The following is a 25,635-nucleotide window of genomic DNA, read 5'->3' as shown; positions in this document are numbered from 1 at the left end:
CAGACGGTTGCTGTGTCTATGTAGAAAAGGAAGACATAAGAAATTTCATTTTTATCTGTACCCTGAACAACTCCTTTGCCCTGAGATGCTGTTAATTTGTAACTTTAGCCCCAACCTTGAGCTCACAGAAACATGTGTTGTATGGAATCGAGGTTTAAGGGATCTAGGGCTGTGCAGGATGTGCCTTGTTTACAAAATATTTACAGGCAGTGTGCTTGATAAAAGTCATCGCCATTCTTCATTCTCAAGTAACCAGGGGCACAATGCACTGTGGAAAGCTGCAGGGACCTCTGCCCTGGAAAGCCAGGTATTGTCCAAGGTTTCTCCCCATGTGATAGTCTGAAATATGACTTCATGGGATGGGAAAGACCTGACCGTCCCCAAGCCCGACACCCGTGAAGGGTCTGTGCTGAGGAGGATTAGTAAAAGAGGAAGGCTTCTTGCAGCTGAGATAAGAGGAAGGCCTCTGTCTCCTGCCTGCCCCTGGGAATGGAATGTCTTGGTATAAAACCCGACTGTACATTTGTTCCATTCTGAGATAGGAGAAAAACCGCCTTGTGGCAGGAGGTGGGACATGTTGGGAGCAATGCTGCTTTGTTACTCTTTACTCCATTGAGATGTTTGGGTGGAGAAAAGCATAAATCTGGCCTATGTGCACATCCAGGCATAGAACCTTCCCTTGAACTTATTTGTGACACAGATTCCTTTGCTCACATGTTTTCGTGCTGACCTTCTCCCCACTATCACCCTGTTCTCCTGCCACATTCCCCTTGATGAGATAGTGAAAACAGTAATCAATAAAAGCTGAGAGAACTCAGAGACCAGTGCCAGTGCAGGTCCTCCGTATGCTGAGCGCCGGTCCCCTGGGCCCAATTTCTTTCTCTATACTTTGTCTCTGTGTCTTCTTTCTTTCCTCAGTCTCTCATCCCACCTGATGAGAAGAAACCACAGGTGTGGAGAGGCTGGCCCCACTTCAAGTGTATAGAATTCTGGTGTGACAGGTCCCATCAGGTTACTTAAGGGTGCATGTCCCCTGCCTGAACCCTGAAGGCCAGGTGGGAAGCCAAGTCTCTTGTGCCCAGCCAAGAAGCAGGTGTCCCCGAGAACCCAAACATCCCAGACAGTATCTGAGAACCTACCAAGCAGAAGAGGCTGATTGCTCAAAATCAGTGGACAAAGAGCCAGAAAATTCACTTAAAAGCAGTTTAGAGACAGGAGGTGGCACAGATCTTTGAGGCTGTGCTGCTGCTGCCCTGGAGTGCCCTGCATGTGAATCCTAATCAACTCATTATTTGCCAAGCTGGGCTCATCTGAGTCATCCTTTGATCTCTTGGCTCCTTTCCGGTTTGGCGGGGAAAATGATACGGCCCTGGTTTTTCTCAGAGCAAGTGTGTTTTGGAATCGCACATCCTTAGAGGGCAGATAATAGTCAAGTGCCTGTGGGTGATGAGTGACTTTCCCTATGGTGAGAAACCCTACAAAAAGGGCATCCGAGTGAGGACCCTGCTGGGGACTCAGGTGAGAAACCCTACACAAAGAGTATCTGAGTGAGGACCATGCTGAGAACTCAGGGCCTGGTGTTGTTGGGCAGGGACCTTGGGCGAGAGCCTCGGTTTTCCTGAAAAATGAGGATGATGATGTCCACCACTTGTGTGACCCTGGTAGAATCGAATGAGTTGGGGCAACTTAAGGGCTTGGCATAAGGCCTGGCATACAGGAAGAGTGAAATTAATGCATTTTTTCTACTTTTTCCCTCCCAGCAGAAGCCTCCATGATTATTCATCCCTCGTTCTGAAAACTAAAAATAAAATCCTAAGCTCCCCCTATGAACTGAACAGATTCCCTCTCGGCCAAGTGTACCCAGAGAAATCTTTAAAACTGAGTTCCTGGCCATGGCGGGATGGGAGGTTAGACACATCTCATTTTACTTCCTTCCTTTCATGGTTGAGACACAAAAACTGACCAGCATTCATGTTAAAATAGAGATTATAAGGCTGACTGAATTGACTATTTAGGGTAATAAGATACCAAGTTATATACAGGACCTAAGGTCTTACCAGGCAAGGGTTAAGTCAAGGGCCCCTACCCTTAAAGAATGAACTATATACTTTTTTTTTTTTTTGAGGCAGCGTCTCGCTTTGTAGTCCAGGCTGAAGTGCAGTGGCATGATCTTGGCTCACTGCAACCTCTGCCTCCCAGGCTCAAGCAATTCTCCTGCCTCAGCCTCCCGAGTAGCTGGGATTACAGGTGCATGCCACCACACCCAGCTAATTTTTTGTATTTTTAGTACAGACAGGGTTTCACCATGTTGGCCAGGCTGGTCTTGACCTGCTGACCTTGTTATCCACCCACCTCAGCCTCCCAAAGTGCTGGGATTACAGGCAAGAGCCACTGTGCCCAGCTGAATGAACTATATTCTAACTGCCACAGGGTTTTTCTCTCTCTAGCAGCTGAACAAGCACTGGCCCTAAGATAAGCAATATTGAAATGACTGCAGCTCATCCATCCCAGATTCTGACTAACTGACCCCCTGTTCCACAAGCCATGACTCCAGCTTTGATTGGACAAGAGATTGATTCCAGTAACTTTCTGCTGATGAGAGGCCTCTGAGCATTGACTGCTTCTGGCCACTTGAAAGAGACTTAGCACGCGAGCGTCTTCATGTCCCTGATGCACCATTTGATATGGGGGGTCTAGCTGCAATGCATTGAAACATGAAGTCTCGGCGCAGCACGGTGGCTCACGCCTGTAATCCCAGCACTTTGGAACACTCTGGGAGACCGAGGCAGCAGATCACCTGAGGTCAGGCGTTCCAGACCAGCCTGGCCAACATAGTGAAACCCTATCGCTACTAAAAATAGAAAAAGTGGGCCAGGTGCAGTGGCTCACGCCTGTAATCCCAGCACTTTGGGAGGCCGAGGCGGGCGGATCACAAGGTCAGGAGATCGAGACAATCCTGGTTAACACAGAGAAACCCCGTCTCTACTAAAAATACAAAAATTAGCTGGGCGTGGCAGCGTGTGCCTGTAGTCCCACCTGCTGGGGAGGCTGAGGCAGGAGAATGGCGTGAACCCGGGAAGTGGAGCTTGCAGTGAGCGGAGATTGCACCACTGCACTCCAGCCTGGGCGACAGAGCGAGACTCCATCTCAAAAAAAAAAAAAAAAAGTAGCCGGGTGTGGTGGCATGTACCTGTAGTCTCAGCTACTTGGCTGACACAGGAGAATCGCTTGAACCTGGGAGGTGGAGGATGCAGTGAGCTGATACGGTGCCATTGCAGTCCAGCCTGGGTGACAGAGCAAGACTCTGTCTGAAAAAGAAAAAGAAATGTGAAGTCTCCACCCCAAAGTGAACATGGGACATAAGCCACATGTATGTTTATTCAGTATGCATGTGTTAGGCCCCCTTCAAGAATACTCATAGCCCATTTCATGACCTGTTGAGTGTGTATACTTGGCCAACCCACTCAGCATAAATTCCTGCCTCATCACTTCCTCCCTGGAAATACCAGTGAAGGATCTTTTCTGAAAGCTGCGCTTTCAAGCCTAAGGCATGGCGAGCCTACAGGCCATAAGCTACAGAAATATATCTTTTTTTTCCTTTTTAAGTAGAGACAGGATTTTGCTTTGTTACCCAGGCTAGAACTCCTTGGCTCAAGCAATCCACCCACACTGGCCTCCCAAAGTGCTGGAATTACAGACGTGAGCCACCTTGCTTGGCCTATAGAATTATAGCTTTTTTTTTTTTTTGAGAGGGAGTCTCACTCTTTGCCCAGCCTGCAGTGCAGCAGCACGATCTCGGCTCACTGCAATCTCTGCCTCCCGGGTTCAAGCAATTCTCCTTGACTCAGCCTCCTGACTAGCTGGGATTACAGGCACGTGCCACCATGCCTAGCTAATTTTTGTATTTTTAGTAGAGACGGGGTTTCACCATGTTGGCCAGGATGGTCTCCATCTCTTGAGCTCGTGATCCACCCGCCTTGGCCTCCCAAAGTGCTGGGATTACAGGCGTGAGCCACCACACCCGGCCTAGAAATATATGTTATAATAAAATAGAGCCATGTGTGGTGGCTCATGCCTGTAATCCCAATACTTTGTAAGGCTAAGATTGGAGCCCTGCCTGAGCCTGGCCGTTCTGGACCAGCCCGGGTAATATAGACACTCCAGTAACGTGAGACTCTAGCACATGTTGAGTGGGGGTGGTCACATGTGGATGCTCATCGCAGCACTATTCACAAAAGCAAAGACGTGGAATCCACTGGAATGCCCATCAGTGGTGGACTGGATTAACAAAATATGGTACAGATACACCATGGAAACCTGCACAGCCTGAAACAAGAACAAGATAATGCCCTTTCATTAAGTCCTCATCCTCCTTTTGCTGCAACACGGATGGAGCTAGAAGCCGTTATGCTAAGCAAACTAAAGCAGGCACAGAAAACCAAACACCACATGTTCTCACTTATAAATGGGAGCCAAATATTAAGTATACGTGACATAATAATGGGAACAATAGACGCCCGGGACTGCTGGAGAGTGGAGGGTGGAAGGGGAGTGGGTATCAAAAAACTACCGAAACTGGCTGGACATGGTGGCTCACACCTCTAATCCCAGCACTGAGGCAGGTGCATCATTTGAGGTCAGGAGTTCTCCATGTCCAACATGGTGAAACCCTGTCTCTACTAAAAATGCAAAAACTTAGCCTGGCGTGGTAATGCAAGTCTGTAGTCTCAGCTACTTGGGAGGCCGAGGCAGGAGAATTGCTTGACTCTGGGAGGCAGAGGTTGCAGTGAGCTGAGAGCATGCCACTACACTCCAGCCTGGGTGACAGAGTGAGACGCCGCCTCAAAAAACAAACAAACAAAAACTACCAAAATTATTATCTGATAGTTTGTCTATTATCTATAGAACAAACCTGCATCTGTATTTCTGGAACTAAAATACAAGTTTGAAAACCTGCGATTTTCAGTGATTGGTTAGAGACCTGACAAATAGCCATCACATTAGAGTCACCCACTAGATTTCTGCTTTGTCATTTTGGGGAGGTCATGGTTTCCTGTTTGCTCTAGTTTGTTGTAGATATAGATCTGTATTTTTGCACTGAAGGAAGAATGATTTACTCCAGTTTTCTCTGTCTGGCTTGCTTTGGTTTGGACTGAATACATTCCCTTAGTGAATCTTCACCACTAGGTTGCTGCTTCCTTCTTGGCTCCAGGTGGTGGCTTAAGCCCAGGTTTACCTAAGTTTTAGTAAACCGCGAGAGTGCTGCCAGTCCCAAATGGGGAAAGTCCCAAAGGGATTCTCATGGCAGTGTAGGAGCGCTAGCTAGGTCAAGCCCAGGTTTTCCTGCTTTTTGATAAGGAGAGAAGGGAGGTGTGATAGGAAGATCTCTCATTGAAATGAGTTAGTTTCCAAAAGGATGTATATTTCCATTAATATGGGCTGGAAATATTTAGAATGTATTATCCACCTAAATGATTTTAGCATTATTCTAAGAGAAATTGGATATCTTTACTGGACACAATCACTTTAATTCAGTAAACCCCACTAGTCACCATGAGGACAGGTCAGTGCCCTGGTTTTCCCGTTTTCTGATAAGGAGAGAAGGGAGGTGTTACAGGAAGATGTCTCATTGAAATGAGTTAGTTTCCAAAAGGATGCATATTGTTGTGGGCTAGAAATATTTAGAAAGTGTTATCTACCTAAATGATTTTAGCATTTTTCTAAGACAAATTGGACATCTTTACTACACACAATTATGTTAATTCTGTAAAACCCACTAGCCACCATGAGGACAGGCAAGGGTTGGTGATGCCATGAGGCTCCTGCTAGTACACACTATGGCCATTCCCTCCCAAGGCAGGGGGCCGCACCTTGTGCAGTGAAGCCCTTTCCTGACATGGCCAATGATCAGGAACAGATTCTCCCTGATCTGCCCATTAGGAGTGAGCAGGGTCTCAGTATCTGGGGAGCAGTGAGGGCCCCTGACAAGAAGAGGGTTGACTCAATGGTTCATCATCACTGCCCACATAGAATGTTCCAGGTCCCAGGCATGCATCTTTTGTGGATGAACCCAGTAAATAACCACAGGAGAAAGTAAGGAAGAGATGACTGGAGAGGTAAAGAATGGGCATAAATTAATCAAAGTTTAGGCTGGGCACGGTGGTTCACGCCTGTAATCCTAGCACTTTGGGAGGCTTCCTTGAGGTCACTTGAGGTTAGGAGTTTGAGACCAGTCAGGCCAACATCGTGAAACCCCGTCTCTACTAAAAACACAAATTCCCTTTAACCTGGGAGTTGGAGGTTGCAGTGAGCCAAGATCACACCACTGCACTCCAGCCTAGGTGACCAAGCAAGACTCCGTCAAATAAACAAAACAAACAAACAAACAAACAAAACAGGTCACGCTCAGTGGCTCATGCCTGTAATCCTAGCACTTTGTGAGGCCAAGGTGGGCAGATTACCTGAGGTCAGGAGTTCGAGACCAGCGTGATCAACATGGAGAAATGCCGTTTCTAATAAAAATAGAAAATTAGCTGGGCATGGTGGTGCATGCCTGTGATCCCAGCTACTTGGGAGGCTGAGGCAGGAAAATCGCTTGAACCCAGGAGGCGGAGGGTGTGGTGAGCCAAGATCGCGCCATTTCACTCCAGCCTGGGCACCAAGAGCGAATCTCCGTCTAAAACAAAACAAAAAAAGAAAAAAAGAAAAAAAAACCACAACAACAAAATGAAGTTTATTTTGATTCCTTTATTTCCTGCAGATGAACCTAAATCACAGATGAACTAGTACCTCTTTTTTTAATTCATCAGGAACTAAAGATTTCTGATGTATAAATTGCTGAAACAGGCTAATCAATCATGAAGGACAGCAGAGAGTTTCCATTTAGGTTCCCTCTACTTCCGACGTTTCTTTGTATCCATCCTTGCTGAGATAACTCCCTCACTCTAGAACTTCAGCTTTCTATTTCTGACTGTCTAGGACACAGATCCCTGAGTCTCATTGACTCCATTCAACTTTTTCCCCCAGTGCTGCCCCCTGCTGGGATTTTTTGTTTTTTCTTTTCCACTCACAGAAAGCACATGCCTGAAACAGAGGTTTCTCTGCTCCCTTTATAATGCACCTATAGACCCGGCACAGCTGCTTATGCCTGTAATCCCAGAATCTTGGGAGGCCAAGCAGGGGGCTCCCTTAAGCGTAAGACTTTGAGACCAGCCTGGACAACATAGGGAAACCCTGTCTCAAATTTTTAAATAAAAACTGTAAAATTGTAAAATAAGGAAAAAGAAAAATAAAAGACATCCATGTCCCAGATTTTAGTTTCCAAGTGCCTGGAGAAAAAGCTTTTTATACCTCCACCCCACTAGGTGGCCTTCCCCACAAGCAAAAATTGAACTCCAGTTACTCAATGGGCGACGTGCCACAGCAAGGGCAGGAGACGGGACCAAAGAAGATCCTTTTGGGCTCCCTTACTTCCCTCAGTATACGCATCAGCTCAGCCTGAAGTGGGGTGAGGAGCTCCGAAATGACACGACCCCTGTTGTCAAGACTCTCCCGAGGGGCAGGATATGTTTCCAGGCTCAAATTGCTCAGCCTGCCTGTATGGCGCAGCAGGTCCTTCAGAGCATCCATGGACGTGTCATTGCCGTGAAAGCAGAAAGTGGTGAGGTTGGAGCAGCGGCTCAGGGCAGGCAGGATGACCCTCAGTTTGGAGTACCCAATCCCACAGTCCACTAAGAAGAGGGTCTGAAGAGTGGCAGCAACTTTCTCTAGCAGAGCTCGGAGGGGCTCAAGACGGATGAAGCGCAGTGCACCATGACTCAGATTCAGCTGCTTCAGTTGACTGAGACTTGGGTACCAGGGCAGCCATTTCAAGTCCTCTTCTTCTAGGAAGCCATAAGTTAATGCCAATGTCTCCAACGGGCTCCTGAGGCACCTGGGGAGAGCAAGAAGTTAGTACTGGGCAATGGCACCAGTTAGAGGACGATGGTAGAAAATAACATCAAGGGAAGAGCCTGTTTTGCCCAAACACAAGTTTGTTCTCATCATCTAATCATGGTCCTCCTGCAAGGTGCTGCCTGATGAGGACTTGGATCATTCAGAGGCAGTCCCATTTTAGGCTCAGTCCTTTCACCATCACTGGTGTGATTGGTTCAAGGCCATAAAATCTCTAAAGCCTCTTTTCTTCATCTTCCAGCAGAAAGCTTCATCTCGGGGCCACAGGAGCCCAGTGGAAGAGATGCCCGAAGAACTGACCTGAGCAAGGTCTAGGGACATCAGCTAGGGCTACCTGCTTTCAGAGGCTCCCTGACATGGCCACATCTGCAAACTACCTGTCACTTTGTACCACTCTTGTGCCTACTCCCTAGAACTGACCTGAGCAAGGTCTAGGGACATCAGCTAGGGCTACCTGCTTTCAGAGGCTCCCTGACATGGCCACATCTGCAAATCACCTGTCACTTTGTACCACTCTCGTGACTACTCCCTCACCTCCATCCCAGAAGCACGCATTTCCCATGTCAATTACCTTTCCTGGAGTTCAAAACAACCTTTTACAGACAGGGAATCAGAGAGAGGATCATTCATGTTCACTAAGCTGTGAGGACAGAGCTTCCTCTGTGAAACGCACAGGTTTGGTGCACTTTCTCTTCTTTTACACCCTCCCCTCTGTTGCCTCTTTTTGATCATATTAACTTTAAACACACTTCCTAACAAGGAATTCACAAAAGCTATTCATATTTATCATATTAACTTTAAACACACTTCCTAACAAGGAATTCCTAAAAGGAATTCACCCTCACTAGAGCTGAACCCTCCACTAACCAGCTCCCTACACGATGTCCCTCTCTGTAGCTTCTACCCCAGGTCATCCCTCTGCCCTTACTGGAGCGATCCTGTGATACCCACTTCAGGATATAGAGCACCAAACAGGACAATGCATTCTAGTGTCCCCTTCCCTAGACATCTCCAGTGGCTGGCACACAGTAGATGCTGATTGGTGTTTATTGTAACAAAAAAAGGCTGTGCTATGGCCCCCAGAGAAAGCTCACCATCCTTCCTCACCTGATCAGCTGGTCCAGGTAGCCTCTGAAGAAGCGGATCCTTCTTATATAAAGCATCTGGAGGTACTCCAGCCTGAGGAGCACAGAGCTGAATTCAGCAACTAACCGTTCTTGGCTGTCAGAGCTTAGCAGGTAACGACAGCCATCGGAGATGAAGAGTTTGCGAAGATTCCTCATCTGGCTCAGGTAACGGCTAAACTCTACTATCATACACGGCCAGCACACGTTCCAAATTTCCAACACTTGGATACTGTCTGGGTATACTGTTTCCAATATGTTTCTGAAATTTAGAATGTTCATTGAATAATTCACCACCTTAGTACAGCACAGGTGTACTGAACCTCTTCTGTGCTGGACCCACCCAGAGAAGAAGCTCAGATCTTCATCCATGAATTTTTCCTTGAGGCAAACATCCATGAACACCTTCAAGGGCTGCTTCTCTCCTGTCCTTGGACAGTCCTCCACTGTCTGCCTCTTACTCATGGCCTCTGGGGAGCAGGACAGGGGCCTGGCTCCAGACCATATGGTCCAAAAATTCTCATCAACATCTCGCAATTCCAGCACTTGAAGTTTCCACCTCCTGTGAGTAACATAGGGGAAAAGCTCAGAACGTAGGCAAGGACCCACCCCTGACCCGGGCTTTCACTCCATATCAAGGACTTCAGCTGCTTTTATACTCAGTGTCCCTCCTTCTGTCTCTTCTCCATCCCTTTCCCCCTTGGATTCTGCCTGGTACCCACTTCTAGTGCCTTTACCTTCCACTGGGAGCAGGCAGGTTCCTGTTTCCCCAGTGGACCCTGTATGGTGAGCAGTCCTTTCCCAGAGGAGCTGGGCAATAGTCAAGAACTTTCCCAGCTTTCTCATTGGCACCATCAGAAGCCCCTGGGCCACCCCGGGTTCCCAATTTGTCTGACCCAGCTGTTTAGTCCCTGGACACCTGGGCCCTCCCCACCTGGGTCACCTCACCTGGGGCGAACCTTTTGGGCAAGCAGGCAATCAATCCCATCCACTACATAATGTAAGATCTCCAGATCAGGCGTCTTCATCAGGGACCCCAGAGGGAGGCAGGGGAAGGGCCAGGCCTGCACCATCACCCTCAGAACATCGCAGCGTCTGCTAGTGAAGGCCTCCACGAACAGTGGGGGGAAGAGCTCCCTGGGCAGCTCATCCAGGACGGAGATGGCCAAGGCCTGGTCCCTCAGCAGGCTCTGCCCTGCCAGCTCCAGGAGTCTGCGTGGGGCCTGTAGGCTCATCCTGATAAATCTGCAAGAAAACAAATCCAGAGAAAAGACAAACTTATCAGGCCAGTCCTCTCACACCCTGACTTCTCCTGGGCCAAAAGTCACTACTCTGGCAGGTGTGAAAGAGTCCTTAGTTTACCCCAATTCGACTCTGCAATAATTGGCCACAGAGACATAGTTCTGCCCTTCTGGTACCAAGAAGAGTGTCTCCCAACCTCCAAGGAATGGGCAAGATCACTCCTACTCCATGAATTTTCATTAATTGCTCCACCCAACTCTATTAGCTCTGGGAAGTGTTACCAAGAATCTTCAAAGCTCAGCTCCTTTTTTGAGAAAAAATGTCTTCTCAATTTAAGGATCTAAAACAATGGTCATGTGGCTGGGCTTGGTGGCTCACAACTGTAGTCCCAGCACTTTGGAGGCCAAGGCGGGCGGCTCACTTGAGGTCAGGAGTTAGAGACCAGCCTGGCCAACAAGGTGAAACCCAGTCTTTACTAAAAATACAAAAAGTAGCCTGGCATGGTGGCAGGTGCCTGTAACTCCAGCTACTCGGGAGGCTGAGGCACAAGAATCACTTGAACCCAGGAGGCGGAGGTTGCAGTGAGCTGAGACAGTGCCACTGCACTCCAGCCTGGGCAATAGAGTGAGACTCAGTCTCAAAAAAAAAAAAAAAAAACAAAATAAAACAATAAAACAATGGTAATGGGAGTCTCCTGTGGCCCCAAACAGCCTACAGTCTCAGTTCCCACAGTGAACTTGGCTGGGAGAGACTAAAGGGGTATTTTTAATTAGACACCATTATGTTCACTTTCAAAAGAGTAATGAGGGGCCACACATGGAGGCTCATAGCTGTAATTCCAACACTTTGGCAAGCCAAGGCAGAACAATCACTTAAGCCCTGGAGTTGCTGACCAGCCTGGGATACATAGTGAGATCCTGTCTCTCCAAAAAATTACAAAAAATAGATGGATGTGATGACGCACACCTGTAGTCCCAGCTGCTCTGCAGGCTGAGGTGGAAGGATGGCTTGTGTCTGGGAAGCAGAAGTTACAGTGATCTGAGACTCTGCCACTGTACCCCCAGCCTGGGCAGAACAGCAAGACTCTGTCTTAATAAAATAAATAAATAAATAAAATATTACCCACTTTGGAATGGAGTCTAGAGAAACAAATGGATCCCACATTCAGAACAAAGACTCCATTCTTGAAAATGGTGTATGAGACCAGTCATGTTGGCTCATGCCTGTAATCCCAAGACTTTAGAAGGCAAAGTGGGAGGTTTGCTTGAATCTAGGTGTCCCAGACCAGCCTAGGTAACAAACCAAGACCCCATCACTATAAAAAATAATAATAATAGGCCTGGCACGGTGGCTCACACCTGTAATCTCAGCACTTTGTGAGACTGAGGCGGGCAGATCGCCTGAGTTTGGGAGTTTAAGACCAGCCTGGCCAACATAGTGAAACCCTATCTCTATTAAAAATACAAAAATTAGCCAGGTGTGGTGGCACACACCCACAGTCCCAGCTACTTGGGAGGCTGAAGCAGGAGAATCACTTGAACCCGGGAAGCAGAAGTTGCAGTGAGCCAAGATCATGCCTCTGCACTTGAACCTGGGCAACAGAGTGAGACTCTCTCTCAAAAAAAAAAAAAAAGAAAAAAACAAAAACAAAAAAATTAGCCGGTTATACTGGTGCATGCCTGAATTCCAGCTATTCAGAAGGCTAGAACTTCTGAGTAGGGAGGATGGCTTGAGCCCAGAAGGCAGAGGTTGCAGTGAGTTGAGATCACAATACTGCATTCCACCAAGAATGACGCAGGAAGACAATGTCTCAAAGAAAAAAAAAAAAAAAAAAGACTTCAGTCAATTGCATTATTTTTCAACTGCTTGATTCGGAACTCTGAAGCTGGGCATGGTGGCTCACACCTATAATCCCAGCACTTTGAGAGGCCTAGGTGGGCAGATCACGAGGTCAGGTGTTCGAGACCAGCCTGGCCAACATGGTGAAACCGTCTCTACTAAAAATAGAAAAATTAGCCGGGCATGGTGGTGGGCACCTGTAATCCCAGCTACTCAGGAGGCTGAGGCAGGAGAATTGCTTGAACCTAGGAGGCGGAGGTTGCAGTGAGCCAAGACCTCATCATTGCACTCCAGCCTGGTTGACAGAGCAAGACTCCATCTCAGAAAAAAAAAAAAACATTTGAAATGACATAAACTAAACACAAATAAAATATTCGGAGTGAAGAGATAAAACTGCATTAGAGAAAAAAATCAAAGCCTACATCTGTTCATCTGAAAAACATGCAGGAAAATTCTCTGTGCCACCTTGGCCTTCATGTCGCCATCTCTACTGGCTGACTGTGGGTCATAGGAGTGCCCTTGTGAAGGTCCCTGACTTACCAGATCTGGACTCACTTTGCAGTCTGCTCGGACCTCTTGGAGAATCAAGCAATAACTCCAGGTACCACAGCTTGGGGTCTCTTCTGTGGATGTTCACAAGCTTTCTTGGACCTTTCTGTTTTTTTGAGATGGAGTTTCGCTCTTGTTGCCCAGTTTGGAGTAAAATGGCGTGATCTCGGCTCACCGCAACCTCCACCTCCTGGATTTAAGTGATTCTCCTGTCTCAGCCTCCAAAGTAGCCGGAATTACAGGCATGCGCCACCACACCTAGCTAATTTTGTATTTTTAACAGAGATGGTGTTTCACCATATTGGCCAGGCTGGTCTTGGGAACTCCTGACCTCATGACCCACCCTCCTCCTCAGCCTCCCAAAGCGCTGGGATTACAAGCGTGAGCCACGGCTCCCAGCAACTTTCTTGGACTTTCCTAATCCCACCTCCTTTATCAACTTCCAGATTCCTATCAGAAAGTGATGCCTGATTGGATTTCCGAATTCCACCCAGTTAAGCCTGATTGAAGTTTTGGCTTTCTGCAGAATAATGGATTGAATCAGATATCCAATCATGAAACTGAAAGCACTGTAATTAGGGTGGAAGTCAAGAACTCATTTTGATGATTTTGATGTCACCAAAGAACTCCCAACCATAATATTTTCCGGTTTTGCTTTTCTGTCTAATCTCAGGAATAGGTTGAACCCTTCCCTGTCTTCCACTCAGGACTAGGAAGGTCACATATTACTACCACTCCATCTCTGCTTGTGGAGGGCATTAATGATTGAATTCTTGACTTCCACCCTCACAAACACTGATGGAATTTACCAGTATGTGACCTTCTTTGTCCTGAGTGTGAGACAGGGAACTCTCACTCTGTTCCTGACATTAGAGAGAAAAACAAAACCTAAAAAGATTAATGTTGGGGAAATCTTTGGCCCCATCAAAATTATCAAAATGGGCCAGGTGCGGTAGCTCATGCCTGTAATCCCAGCACTTTGGGAGGCCCAGGCGGGTGGATCACGAAGTCAGGAGATCGAGACCAGCCTGGCCAACATGGTGAAACCCCATCTCTACTAAAAAATATATACATATATATAAATTAGCCAGGTGTGTTGGGGCATGCCTGTAATCCCAGCTGCTTGGGAGGCTGAGGCAGGAGAATTGCTTGAACAAGGGAGGCAGACATTGCAGTGAGCCAAGACTGCACCATTGCACTCCACCCTGGGTGACAGAGTGAGATTCCATCTCAAAAAAAACAAAAACAAAAGCAAAACCCTGCAAATCACAGTTGGCGGGCTTCCAAACCAACCATCTGGGGAAGGACTTAGGATTCATGGCTTACATCCTGTCCCTGAGTAAATCATCTGATCATGAGCTTCTCAAACTCTTCAAGTACTGACAAAGGCTTCACCTTCTGACATTGAGAAGGACGCTGATTTGATTTTGATCATGAAGTTTGACTGTCTTGCACTTCAAGCATTTTGGCCTGTTCATTGTCAACCTTGGTCAATGATTGTAACCTCTGTGTTGTACCCATCATTGAAGAAGGACAACTCAGCTATGAGGAGTCCCACTGCTTTCTACACTCTCTCATGAAAGCATTCCAACTTATAATAGACTTTGGAACACACCCACTTTGTTGCTGTATGTTCCTGGGTCAATTCTCACATTCAGCTTCCAATAAACTTGTATCAAATTATTTCTCCCTCAACAGCCTTAATTTCCATTGACACCAGATTGTGTGATTGTGGTTTAAATTGGGATAGAGGAGCAAGCATGGTGGTTAACACCAGTAATCCCAGCATTTGGAAAGCCAAAGTGGGCAGATTGTTGAGTCCAGGAGTTCAAGACCAGCCTGGGCAATGTGGCAAAACCTCATCTCTACAAAAAATACAAAAATTAGCTGGGCATGGTGGCATGCACCTGTACTCTCAGTGACTTGGGGGGCTGAGGTGGAAGGATCACTTGAGCCCAGGAGGCAGAGGTTGCAGTGAGCTGAGATCTGCCACTGCACTCCAGCCTGGGTGACAGAGTGAGAACCTGTCTTATAAATAAATGAATAAATAAATAAATAAATAAATAAATAAGGCTGGGCACAGTGGCTCACACCTGTAATCCCAGCACTTTCGGAGGTCGAGGTGGGTGGATCACCTGAGGTTGGGAGTTCAAGACCAGCCTGACCAACATGGAGAAACCCCGTCTCTACTAAAAATACAAAATTAGCCAGGCGTGGTGGCACATGCCTGTAATCCCTGCTACTAGGGAGGCTGAGGCAGGAGAATCGCTTGAACCAGGGAGGCAGAGGTCGTGGTGAGCTGAGATCACACCAATGCACTCCAGCCTGGGCAACAAGAGTGAAACTCCATCTCAAAAAAAATAAAATAAAATAAATACATAAATAAATAAATGTAGGAAGAAAAAGTATTTTAATGAATTAGATGAAGTAGCCATTGCATGCTATCTCCATTAAAGGATAAGTAGGTTCCTCTACAAAATGCCCTGATTATTGATGCATCTAATAAACCAAACTATTGGCCGGGTGCAGTGGCTCACGCCTGCAATCCCAACACTTTGGGTGGCCAAGGTGAATGGATCACTAGGGCTCAGGAGTTTCAGACCAGCCTGGCCAACATGGCAAAACCTCGTCTCTACTAAAAATACAAAAAATTAGCCAGGTGTAGTGGAGAGCACCTGTAATCCTAGCTACTTGGAGGCTGAGGCAGGAGAACTGCTTGAACCCCGGAGGCAGAGGTTCCAGTGAGCCAAGATCATGCCATTGCTCTCCAGCCTGGGCAACAGTGTGAGACTCTGTCTCAAAAAAACAAAAACAACACAAACAAGCAAAAGAAGCTATTATTTATTTCATATAGTAGAACTGTAGAGACAATCCCTTTGCCTCTCATGTTTCCATTAAACCAATGTCTAGTTTTTTAGTTTTTTGTTTTTTGGATTTTTTATTGAGACGGAGTCTTGTTATGTTACCCTGGCTGGAGTGCAATGGCACGATCTCAGCTCACTGCAACTTCTGTCTCCCAGGTTCCAGCGATTCTCCTGCCTCAGCCTCCCAAGTAGCTAGAATAACAGGCACTCGCCATAATGCCCAGCTGATTTTTTTGTATTTTTTGTAGAGACGGGGTTTCACCACGTTGGCCAGGCTGGTCTTGAACTCCTGACCTCAGGTGATCTGCCTGCTTCGGCCTCCCAAAATGCTGGGATAACAGATGTGAGCCACTGCGCCCGGCCACCAATGTCTGGTTTTAGTAAGACGTTCATTACGTAGTAGAGGGTAACATGATCATGCTCATGTATTGTTTTGTTTTGTTTTGTTGTTTTGTTTTGTTTTGTTTTGCTTTGATTTAGACAGAGTCTCACTCTGTTGCCCAGGCTGGAGTGTAGTGTTGCCATCTCGGCTCACTGCAACCTCTACCTCCTGGGTTCAAGCGATTTTCCTGGCTCAGCCTCCCAAGTAGCTGGGATTACAGGGGCCTGCCACTACACCCAGCTAATTTTTCTTATACTTTTAGTAGAGATGGGGTTTCACCATGTTGACCAGGCTGGTCTTGAACTCCTGATCTCAAGTGATCTGCCCTCTTCAGCCTCCCGAAGTGCTGGGATTACAGGCATGAACTACAACCTCTGACTGTTGTTTTGTTTGTTGGTTTTTGTTTTGCTTTGTTTTGTTTTGTTTTTTGAGATAAGGCCTTCTTCACTCTGTTGCCCAGGCTAGAGTTCAGTGGCATAATCATAGCTCATAGCAGCCTTGAACTCCTGGACTCAAGTGATCCTTCTGCTGCAGCCTCCTAAGTAGTGGTCATGTTCTAATTTTATATCTATTTCCCTTACACATTGGCTTCCAATCTCCATAATGTGTGTCAAACCAAAGAGTCTGATTACAGAGGGAGTCTGGAACACTGCCTAGATCAACCCAGTTGCACTAAGGTTTTCTATGCACAGAAATAAATTTCCAGGCCCTGCTTGGTGGCTCACACGTGTTATCCCAGAACTTTTGGAGGCCGAGTCAGGCAGATTGCTTAAGCCCAGAGGCCAGGAGTTAGTGACCAGCCAGGGCAGCATGGCGAAACCCTGTCTCTACAAAAAAATAAAAAAACACAAAACCTAGCCAGGTGTGGTGGCACACGCCTGTAATCCTAGCTATTTAGGAGACTGATTTGGAGGATTGGTTGAGACTGGCAGGTCAAGGCTGCAATAAGCCGTGATCGTGCCACTTCACTCCAGCCTGGGTTGCAAAACAAGACCCTGTCTCGAAAAAGAAAAACAAAAACAAAGATTAAAAAAAAATGTTTACATAGCCAGCAATTGATTTGCTTAGTGAAAGCAGCTAAACTTTGAACAGTAGAACTTTGAGAATGTTCAGTTTGAGGCCAGGCACGGTGGCTTACACCTGTAATCCCAGCACTTTGGAAGGCCAAGGTGGGAGGATCACTTGAGGTAAGGAGTTCGAGGCCAGCCTGGCCAACATGGTGAAACCCCGTCTCTACTAAAAATACAAAAATTAGCCCGGCATGGTGGCGTAAACCAGTAGTTACAGCTACTTGGACGGCTGAGGCAGGAGAATCGCTTGAACCCGGGAGGCAGAGGTTGCAGTGAGCAGAGATGGTGCCACTGCACTCCAGCCTGGTGACAGAGGGAGACTTTATCTCTTTTTTTTTTTTTTTTTTTTTGAGACGGAGTCTGGCTCTGCCGCCCAGGCTGGAGTGCAGTGGCGCGATCTCGGCTCACTGCAAGCTCCGCCTCCCAGGTTCATGCCATTCTCCTGCCTCAGACTCCCGAGTAGCTGGGACTACAGGCGCCCGCCACCACGCCCGGCTAATTTTTTGTATTTTTAGTAGAGGCGGGGTTTCACTGTGTTAGCCAGGATGGTCTCAATCTCCTGACCTCATGATCCACCCGCCTCTGCCTCCCAAAGTGCTGGGATTACAGGCGTGAGCCACCGCGCCCGGCCGGGGGACTCTATCTCAAAAAAAAAAAAAAAAAATTCAGTAGTAAAACTTTTGGTTAGCCGGGCACACCTGGGTGACCCAGCAAGATTCTGCCTTAAAAAGGAAAAAAAATTTTATTTGTGCTTTGTTTTATGTGATTCCAAAATTCTTAACCAAAGAATTAAAAAAGAATCCAACTGGGCCAGGGACAGTGGCTCATGCCTGTAATCCCAGCACTTTGGGAGACCAAGGTGGGTGCATCACCTGAGGTCAGGAATTTGAGACCAGGCTGACCAACACAGTGAAACGCCTTCTCTACTAAAAATACAAAAATTAACTGGGCATGGTGGCACATGCCTGTAATCCAAGCTACTGAGGAGGCTGAGGCAGGTGAATTGCTTCAGCCCAGGAGGTGGAGGTTGCAGTGAGCCGAGATCACGCCATTGCACTCCAGCCTGGGCAATAGACTCCGTCTCAATTAAAAAAAAAAAAAAAGAATCCAATTAATTAATGTCTCATTCCTTGACATTTAAAATTTGTAGATTGTGTGCCCTTAATTTGCAGTTTATAGAGTATGTTATTATGATTTTAATTTCTTGAGACAAAGTCTCATTCTGTCACCCAGCTGTACTGCAGTGGTGTGATAATTGCCTCAGTGCAACCTCTGTCTCCTGTATTGAAGGGATCTTCTCACCTCAGCCTTCCCAGTAGCTGGGACTACAGACCCACACCATGAGGCCTGGCTAATTGTATTTTTAGTAGAGATGGGGTTGTACCATATTGCCCAGGCTGGTCTGGAACCCCTGGACTCCATGTGATCTGCCAGCCCTTAGCCTCCCAAAGTGCTGGGATTACAGGCAAGAGTCACCCCACCCAAGAATGCTATTGTGATTTTGAAAGATAGGCTTTGTTTTTTACTAAAATTATAAAGATATTCCTTCCACCATGCTCTATTAAATTTTTTTATAATGATGGGGTCTGGCTTTGTTAGCCAGGCTGGTCTGGAACACCTGGACTCAAGCAAACCCCCCACCTTGTCTCCTAAAGTCTTGGGATTACAGGCATGAGCCACCATGTCTGGCCCCATACACTATTTTCAAGAGTAGAGTCTTTGTTTTGAATGCAGGATCCATTTCTTCCCCTAGACTCAATCCCAATGTGTGTTGTTATTATTATTATTATTATTATTAGTTGAGACAGGGTCTTTCTCTGTTGCCCAGGCTGGAGTGTGGTGGCACAATCTCAGTTAACTGAAACCTCTGCTTCCCAGGCTCAAGCCATCCTCCCACCTCTGTCTGCAGAGTAGCTGAGACTATAGGCATGTGCCACAATGCTCAGATAATTATTTAATATTCTAGTAGAGTCTAGTAGACATGGGCTATCACTATGTTGCCCTAGCTGGTCTGGAACTCCTGGGCTCAAGTGATTGTTCTGCCTTGGCTTCCCAAAGTGTTGGGATTACAGCTGTAAGCCGCCATGCTTGGCTTCCCTTTACATTTTTTTTTTTTTTTTTTTTTTGAGACAGAGTCTCACTCTGCCACCCAGGCTGGAGTGCAGTGGCTAGATTTTGGCTCACTGCAAACTCTGGCCCTCGGGTTGAGAGATTCTCCTGCCTCAGCTTCCCAAGTAGCTGGGATTACAGGCAGGGACCACCACACCCGGCTAATATTTTGTATCAGTAGAGATGGTATTTCACCATGTTGGTGGGGCTGGTCTCGAACTCCCGACCTCATGATCCGCCCACTTTGGGCTCCCAAAGTGCTGGGATTACAGGCATGAGCCACCGTGCCTGGCCAAGAAGACATTTTGTTTTCTCAAAAAAGTGGAGATCTGAGCTTCAAAGATCCTTGCTAACACTTTCCAGTGCTATCAGTGTAGTGGTGCAGTGGCTAATAATTCATGGACCCTATAGGAGGGATCTTGCCTGCTCTTTGGAGGTTGGGACACACTCTTCTTGGTACCAGAAGGGCAGAACTATGCCTCTGTGGCCACTTATTGCAGAATGGAATTGGAGTAAACTGAGGGCTCTTTCACACATGCTAGAGAAATGACTTTGGCCCTAGGAGAAGCGGGGGTTGCAGGGGATAGGCCTGAGAAACTTGCCTTTTCACTGGATTGTCCTCTAGAGTTTTTCCTTGCAGATTTGTCAGAATGAGTCTCCAGTCCCCATCCAGACTCCTGGAGCTGGCAGGGCAGAGCCTGCTGAGGAACCAGTTCTTGACCATCTTCACCGTGGACGAGCTGCCCAGGGAGGTCTTCCCTCTGATGTTCATGGAGGCCGTCAGCAGGAGACGCTGTGAGGCCCTGAAGCTGATGGTGCAGGCCTGGTCCTTCCTCCACCTCCCTCTGGGATCCCTGATGAAGACACCTGATCTGGAGACCTTGCAAGCTGTGCTGAAGGGACTTGATACACTGCTGGCCCAGAAGGTTTGCCTCAGGTGAAGTGATTCAGGTGGCCTGGTGGGAAGGGTCCAGGCATCCAGGGAAGGGACAACTGGCTCAGGAGGAGTGGTGGGGTTGGGGAGCTAGGGTGGCTCAGAGGCTTCTGATGGTGCCCATGAGAGGCCTTGACCATTGCCCAGATCCTCTGGGAAAGGACTGCTCACCATACAGGGTCCACTGAGGAAACAGGAACCTGCTTTCTCCCAGTGGAATGTAAAGGTTCTAGAAGTGAGAACCAGGCAGAACCCAAGGGGGAGCGGGATGGAGAAGAGACAGAAGGAGGAGCACTGAGGACAGGAGCAGCTGATTGATGTCCTGGATGTGGAGTGAAAGTTCAGGTCAGGGGTGGATCCTTGCCTACATTCCGAGCTTTTCCCCTATGTTACTCACAGGAGGTGGAAACTTCAAGTGCTGGATTTGCGGGATGTTAATGGGAATTTCTGGACCATATGGTCTGGAGCCAGGGCCCTCTCCTGCTCCCCAGAGGCCATGAGTAAAAGGCAGACAGTGGAGGACTGTCCAAGGATGGGAGAGCGCCAGCCCTTGAAGGTGTTCATAGACCTCTGCCTAAAGAAAAGTACACTGGATGAATGCCTGAGCTACCTCTGTGGGTGGATCCACTACAGAAGAGGCCTAGTGCACCTGTGCTGTAATAAGGTGCAGAATTACTCAATGCCCACTTCAAGTTTCAGAAATTTATTGAAAAGGGTATACCCAGACAGTATCCAGGAGTTGGAAGTTAGGAGAAAGTGCTCTCTGAATAAAACAGGAAAGTTTGCCCCTTACCTCGGCCAGATGAGCAATCTTCGCAAACTCTTTTTAGCCTTCGGTTATGACGATGAATTATATGTAAGCGGCCAACAACAGTTCGTTCCTGACTTGGACTGTCCATTCCTCTGCCTGTCCTACCCTCAGATGCTTTATATAAGAAAGGTCAATAATATCAAAGACCTGGAGCACCTGCTCAGGTAAGAAAGGATGGTGAGCTTTCTCTGCAGACCATACCACAGACTTTTGTTCTTTTTCACAGTAAACGCTAGTGGGCATCTACTGTGTGCCAGCCACTGGTGATGTCACAGGGAATGGGACGCTAGAATGTCAACTCATTATGCTGTTCAGTGCTCTATATCCTGAAGTGGGTATCACAAGCCCGCTCAAATAAGGGCAGAGGGATGGCCCGGGGCAGATGCTACAGAGAGAGACAGGCAGGGAGCTAGTTAGTCAGGGGTTCAGATCTAGGGAGGGTGCATTTGTGAATTCCTTTTTAGGAAGTGCGTTTGAAGTTAATATGATGAAACTTACTCTTCATATAGAGGAGAGTATGAAAGAAGGGAAAGTGCATCAAACCTACGTGTTTCACAGTAGAAGCTCCGTCCTCACAGCTTAGTAAACACCAATGATCCTGTCTCTAATTCTTTGTCTGTAAAAGGTTCTTTTGAACCCCAGGAAAAGTAGTTGACATGAGAAAAGCGTGCTTCTTGGACAGAGGTGAGGGAGTAGGCCGGAGAGTGGTATAAAGTGATAGGTGGTTTGCAGACGCGGGCACATCAGGGAACCTTTGCAGACAGGTGGCCCTAGCTGATGTCCCTAGACCTTGCTCAGTTGAGTTCTTTGTGCACATCTCCCACTGGGCTCCTCTGGCCCAGAGATGAGGTTGTCTGCTGAAAGATGCAGTAAAGAGGCTTTAAAGATTTTGTGGCCTTGAACCAATCACACAAGCAAGGCTGAAAGGACTGAGCCTAAAATGGAGCTGCCCCTGAATGATCTGAATCTTCATCAGGCAGCACCTTGCACACAGACCATCATCTGATGATGGGAACAAACTTGTGTTTGGGTGAAACAGGCTTCCCCATTGCAGTTACTATAACAGCTGTGTGGTAGTAAGGTGCAGAATTACTCAATGCCCACTTCAAGTTTACCATTGAGATGATTTCCCACTCCCCTCCTCTAACTGGCACCATTGCCCATAACTAATTTCTTGCTCTCCCCAGGTGCCTCAAGAACCTCTTGGGGGCCTTTATATTCTGTCATGCTTACCTAGCTGATCGGGACATGGAGTGTCTGTCTTAGTAACCAAGCCTCAGTCAGCTAAAGGAGCTGCATCTGATTCATATCCTAATGGGGACCACCAATCTTGAGCCCCTTGGAGCTCTGCTAGAGAAAGTTGCTGCTACTCTCGAGACCCTCACGTTAAAGGACTGTCAGATCCAGGACTCCCAACTCGGGCTCCTCCTGCCTGCCCTGACGCACTGCTCCCAGCTCACCACCTTCTACTTTCATGGAAATGAGACCTCCATGAATGCTCCGAAAGACCTGCTGCGTCACACAGGCGGGCTGAGCAAGTTAGGCCTGGAGTTGTATCCTTCCCGTCTGGAGAGTCTTGACAACAGGGGTCATGCCAAGTGGGAGATCCTTGCCCCAATTCGGGCTGAGCTGATGTGTACACTCAGGGAAGTCAGGCAGCCCAAGAGGATCTTTTTTGGTCCCGTCCCCTGCCCTTCCTGTGGCTCATGGCCATCTGAGAAAGTGGACCTCCATCTTTGCTCTTAGGGAAGGCCTGGTTAGTGGGATGGATACGCTTTCTTCTGGACCCTTGGGCACTAAAATCTAGGACACAGGTGCTTTATTTTTTTTGATGGAGTCTCGCTCTGTCCCGCAGGCTGAAGTGCAGTGGCACAATCTCAGCTCACTGCAACTTCCACCTCCCAGGTTCAAGTGATTCTCCTGCCTCAGCCTCCCTAGTAGCTGGTGTTACTGGCATGCACCACCACACCCAGCTAATTTTGTATTTTTTTTTCTTTTCTTTTTGAGACAGAATCTCGCTCTGTCACCCAGGCTAGAGTGCACTGGCACGATTTCGGCTCACTGCAACCTCCGCCTCCAGGGTTCACGCCATTCTCCTGCGCCAGCCTCCAGAGTAGCTGGGACTACAGGTGCCCACCACCACACCCAGCTAATTTTTGGTATTTTTAGTAGAGTCAGGGTTTCACCAAGTTAGCCAGGATGGTCTCGATCTCCTGACCTCGTGATCCACCCGCCTCGGCCTCCCAAAGTGTAATTTTTGTATTTTTAGTAGAGACAGGGTTTCACCAAGTTAGCCAGGATGGTCTCGATCTCCTGACCTCGTGATCCACCCGCCTCGGCCTCCCAAAGTGTAATTTTTGTATTTTTAGTAGAGACAGGGTTTCACGATGTTGGAGGAGGCTGGCCTCAAACTCCTGACCTCAAGTGATCTGACTACCTTGGCCTTCCACAGTGCTGGGTTTACAGGCATGAGCAGCTGGGCCCGGTCAGGTGCATCTTAAAGGAAGCACACAGCCATGTGTTTCAGGCACATGCTGACTGTGAGTGGAAAAACAAAGGTGACTCAGCTGGGGGCAGGACTGGGTGAAAATGCTGACTTGGCATCAATAAAGCCTTCAGGGACCTGTTTCCTAGACTCAGAAATGGAACCTGAAGTTCTAGAATGATGCAGGAGTTACCCTCGCAAGGATGGTTATTTAAAAATGTCAAAAATAAATGGAACCTGAATGGAAACTTTCTGGTGTCTTCCATGATTGATCAACCAGTTTTAGCCATTTATATATCAGAAATCTCTAGTTACTGATGAGAGGTACTACGTCATCTGTGATTGAGGTTCAGCTGCAGCAAATCAAGGCATCAAAACTGAAATGTGATCATTTTGATTAATTCTCACTCATTTTTTGCTTTCTTTCAGTCATCTGTTTCTTCCTTAATTTCTCCCATGCCTGTTCACTGGGTTCATTCACAAAGGATGCACACTTGGGGCCTGGAACATTCTGTGTGGGCAGTGATGATGAGCCACTGAAACCTACCCTCTTCTCAGGGGCCCTCACTGCTCCCCAGATACTGAGACCCTGCTCATTCCTAATGGACAGATCCAGAGGAATCCGTTCCTGATCTTTGGCCATGCCAGGAAATGGCTTCATTGGACCAGGAGTGAATTCACATGAAATTCACTGAAAGCTTCACATGAAGCTCAGAAAATTCCTGTGTTAGAAGCAGTCCAAATGACATTTGGACCATTTTTAGGAAAGTATGGCTTTTTATTAAGTGACAACATGGGGATGAGATTTGCTTTCTCTGTTAAGGTGATGCGTAAAGCTTTCTTTGGAGGGAGAGAAAACCCTAGAGTTTCCTGACCTTCCTTAACCTGAACTGCTTGGTTCCCTAGAAGCAGAAATTGATCATATTAGAACCCAAACTCATACCAACCTTGACCTTCATGAAGTACTCAAGTGTTTCTGCTCTTCTTCCTCATGTGATGTAGAAAGTATTAAAAGTGATGAGTGTAGGCCGGGCACGGTGGTTCACACCTGTAATCTCAGCACTTTCAGAGGCGGAGGTGGGTACATCACCTGTGGTCAGGAGTTCCAGACCAGCCTGGGCAACATGGTGAAACTCTCTCTCTACTAAAAATACAAAAACTAGCTGTGTGTGGTGGCCTGTGCCTGTAATTCCAGCTAACTGGGAGACTGAGGCAGGAGAATCACTTGAACTGGGAGGCAGAGGTTGCAGTGAGCTGAGATCGCACCATTGCACTCCAGCCTGGAAAACAAGAATGAAACTCCATCTCAAAAAAAAAATTAATAAATAAATACATTATAAATAAATAAATTAATGCTTTAAAGAAAAAAGAAATAAACTTTGCCTACAAGTTTCATATGCAATTGAATACCTCTTAAATTTTCTTGTGAACCGACCGGGCATGGTGGCTGAGGCCTGTAATCCCAGCACTTTGGGAGGCCGAGGCAGGCAGACCACGAAGTCAGGAGATTGAGACCATCCTAGTTAACATGGTGAAACCCCGTCTTTACTAAAAATACAAAAAATTAGCCAGGTGTAGTGGCATGCACCTGTAGTCCCGGCTATTTAGGAGGCTAAGGCAGGAAAATTGCTTGAACCGGGGAGGCAGAGGTTGAAATGAGCTGAGATTGTGCCACTGCATTCCAGCCTGGTGACACAGCGAGACTCCATCTCAAAAAATAAATGAATAAAATAAATAAATAAATAAATAAAAATACTGTGACAGGAACCAACATTGCTCAACTTGTACACTAATGTCTTACAAAATCCTTTCCTTGTCACCTTCAAATCTCCATTTCAAATGCTACACTCTGCATAACTCTACCACTTTGTTGCCATTTTCTGATGCTGGAGAAGACCATACATGTGTGTGTGGCATCAGAACTATTGACTCCTCCTATTGATGTTTAAGATATTCCATTACACAAACCTGGGTTCATACTTTTTTGTTGCTAGATCTTATGCCAAAAATGCGGCGAAAAATGCCAAGCAGGAAATGCTATCACTTCTGAAGATGAATTCATAGAGATGGAAATTCTTTCAGAATTTATTTTTCCAGCTTTTTCCTTTGTTTGTTTGCTCATTTGTGTTTGTTTCCTTGTTTGTTTGTTTGTTTTGAGACGGAGTCTCGCTCTGTCACCAAGTTGGAGTGCAGTGGTGAAATCTTGGCTGACTGCAACCTCCTCCTCCTGAGTTCAAGCGACTCTCCTGCCTCAGCCTCTCGAGTAGCTAGGA

At 47.1% G+C, this 25,635-nt stretch overlaps 2 protein-coding genes across 2 annotated transcripts; one reads left to right on the top strand and one right to left on the bottom strand.

Annotated features, from left to right (window-relative positions):
• Positions 1-7,398: 7,398 nt before the first annotated feature.
• On the bottom strand, positions 7,399-12,955 carry LOC134728971 (PRAME family member 18-like). Its single transcript, XM_063596232.1, has 3 exons — positions 10,026-12,955; positions 9,061-9,639; positions 7,399-7,933 (listed from the first exon to the last, which is right to left on the bottom strand). Exons 1-3 carry the CDS (start codon positions 10,310-10,312, stop codon positions 7,399-7,401), a joined length of 1,401 nt encoding a protein of 466 aa, XP_063452302.1. The 5' UTR covers positions 10,313-12,955.
• A 6,761-nt stretch (positions 12,956-19,716) lies between these two features.
• Positions 19,717-23,416, top strand: LOC134728968 (PRAME family member 17-like). Its single transcript, XM_063596230.1, is given in 3 exon segments — positions 19,717-20,069; positions 20,466-21,041; positions 22,065-23,416. Coding segments are annotated over 3 exon segments (1,422 nt in total). The 5' UTR covers positions 19,717-19,782; the 3' UTR covers positions 22,624-23,416.
• The last annotated feature ends 2,219 nt before the right edge of the window (positions 23,417-25,635 follow it).

Source organism: Pan paniscus, chromosome 1 (assembly GCF_029289425.2).
Source record: "Pan paniscus chromosome 1, NHGRI_mPanPan1-v2.0_pri, whole genome shotgun sequence".
NCBI lineage: Eukaryota > Metazoa > Chordata > Mammalia > Primates > Hominidae > Pan > Pan paniscus.
This window is presented reverse-complemented; position numbering and strand designations above follow the sequence as displayed.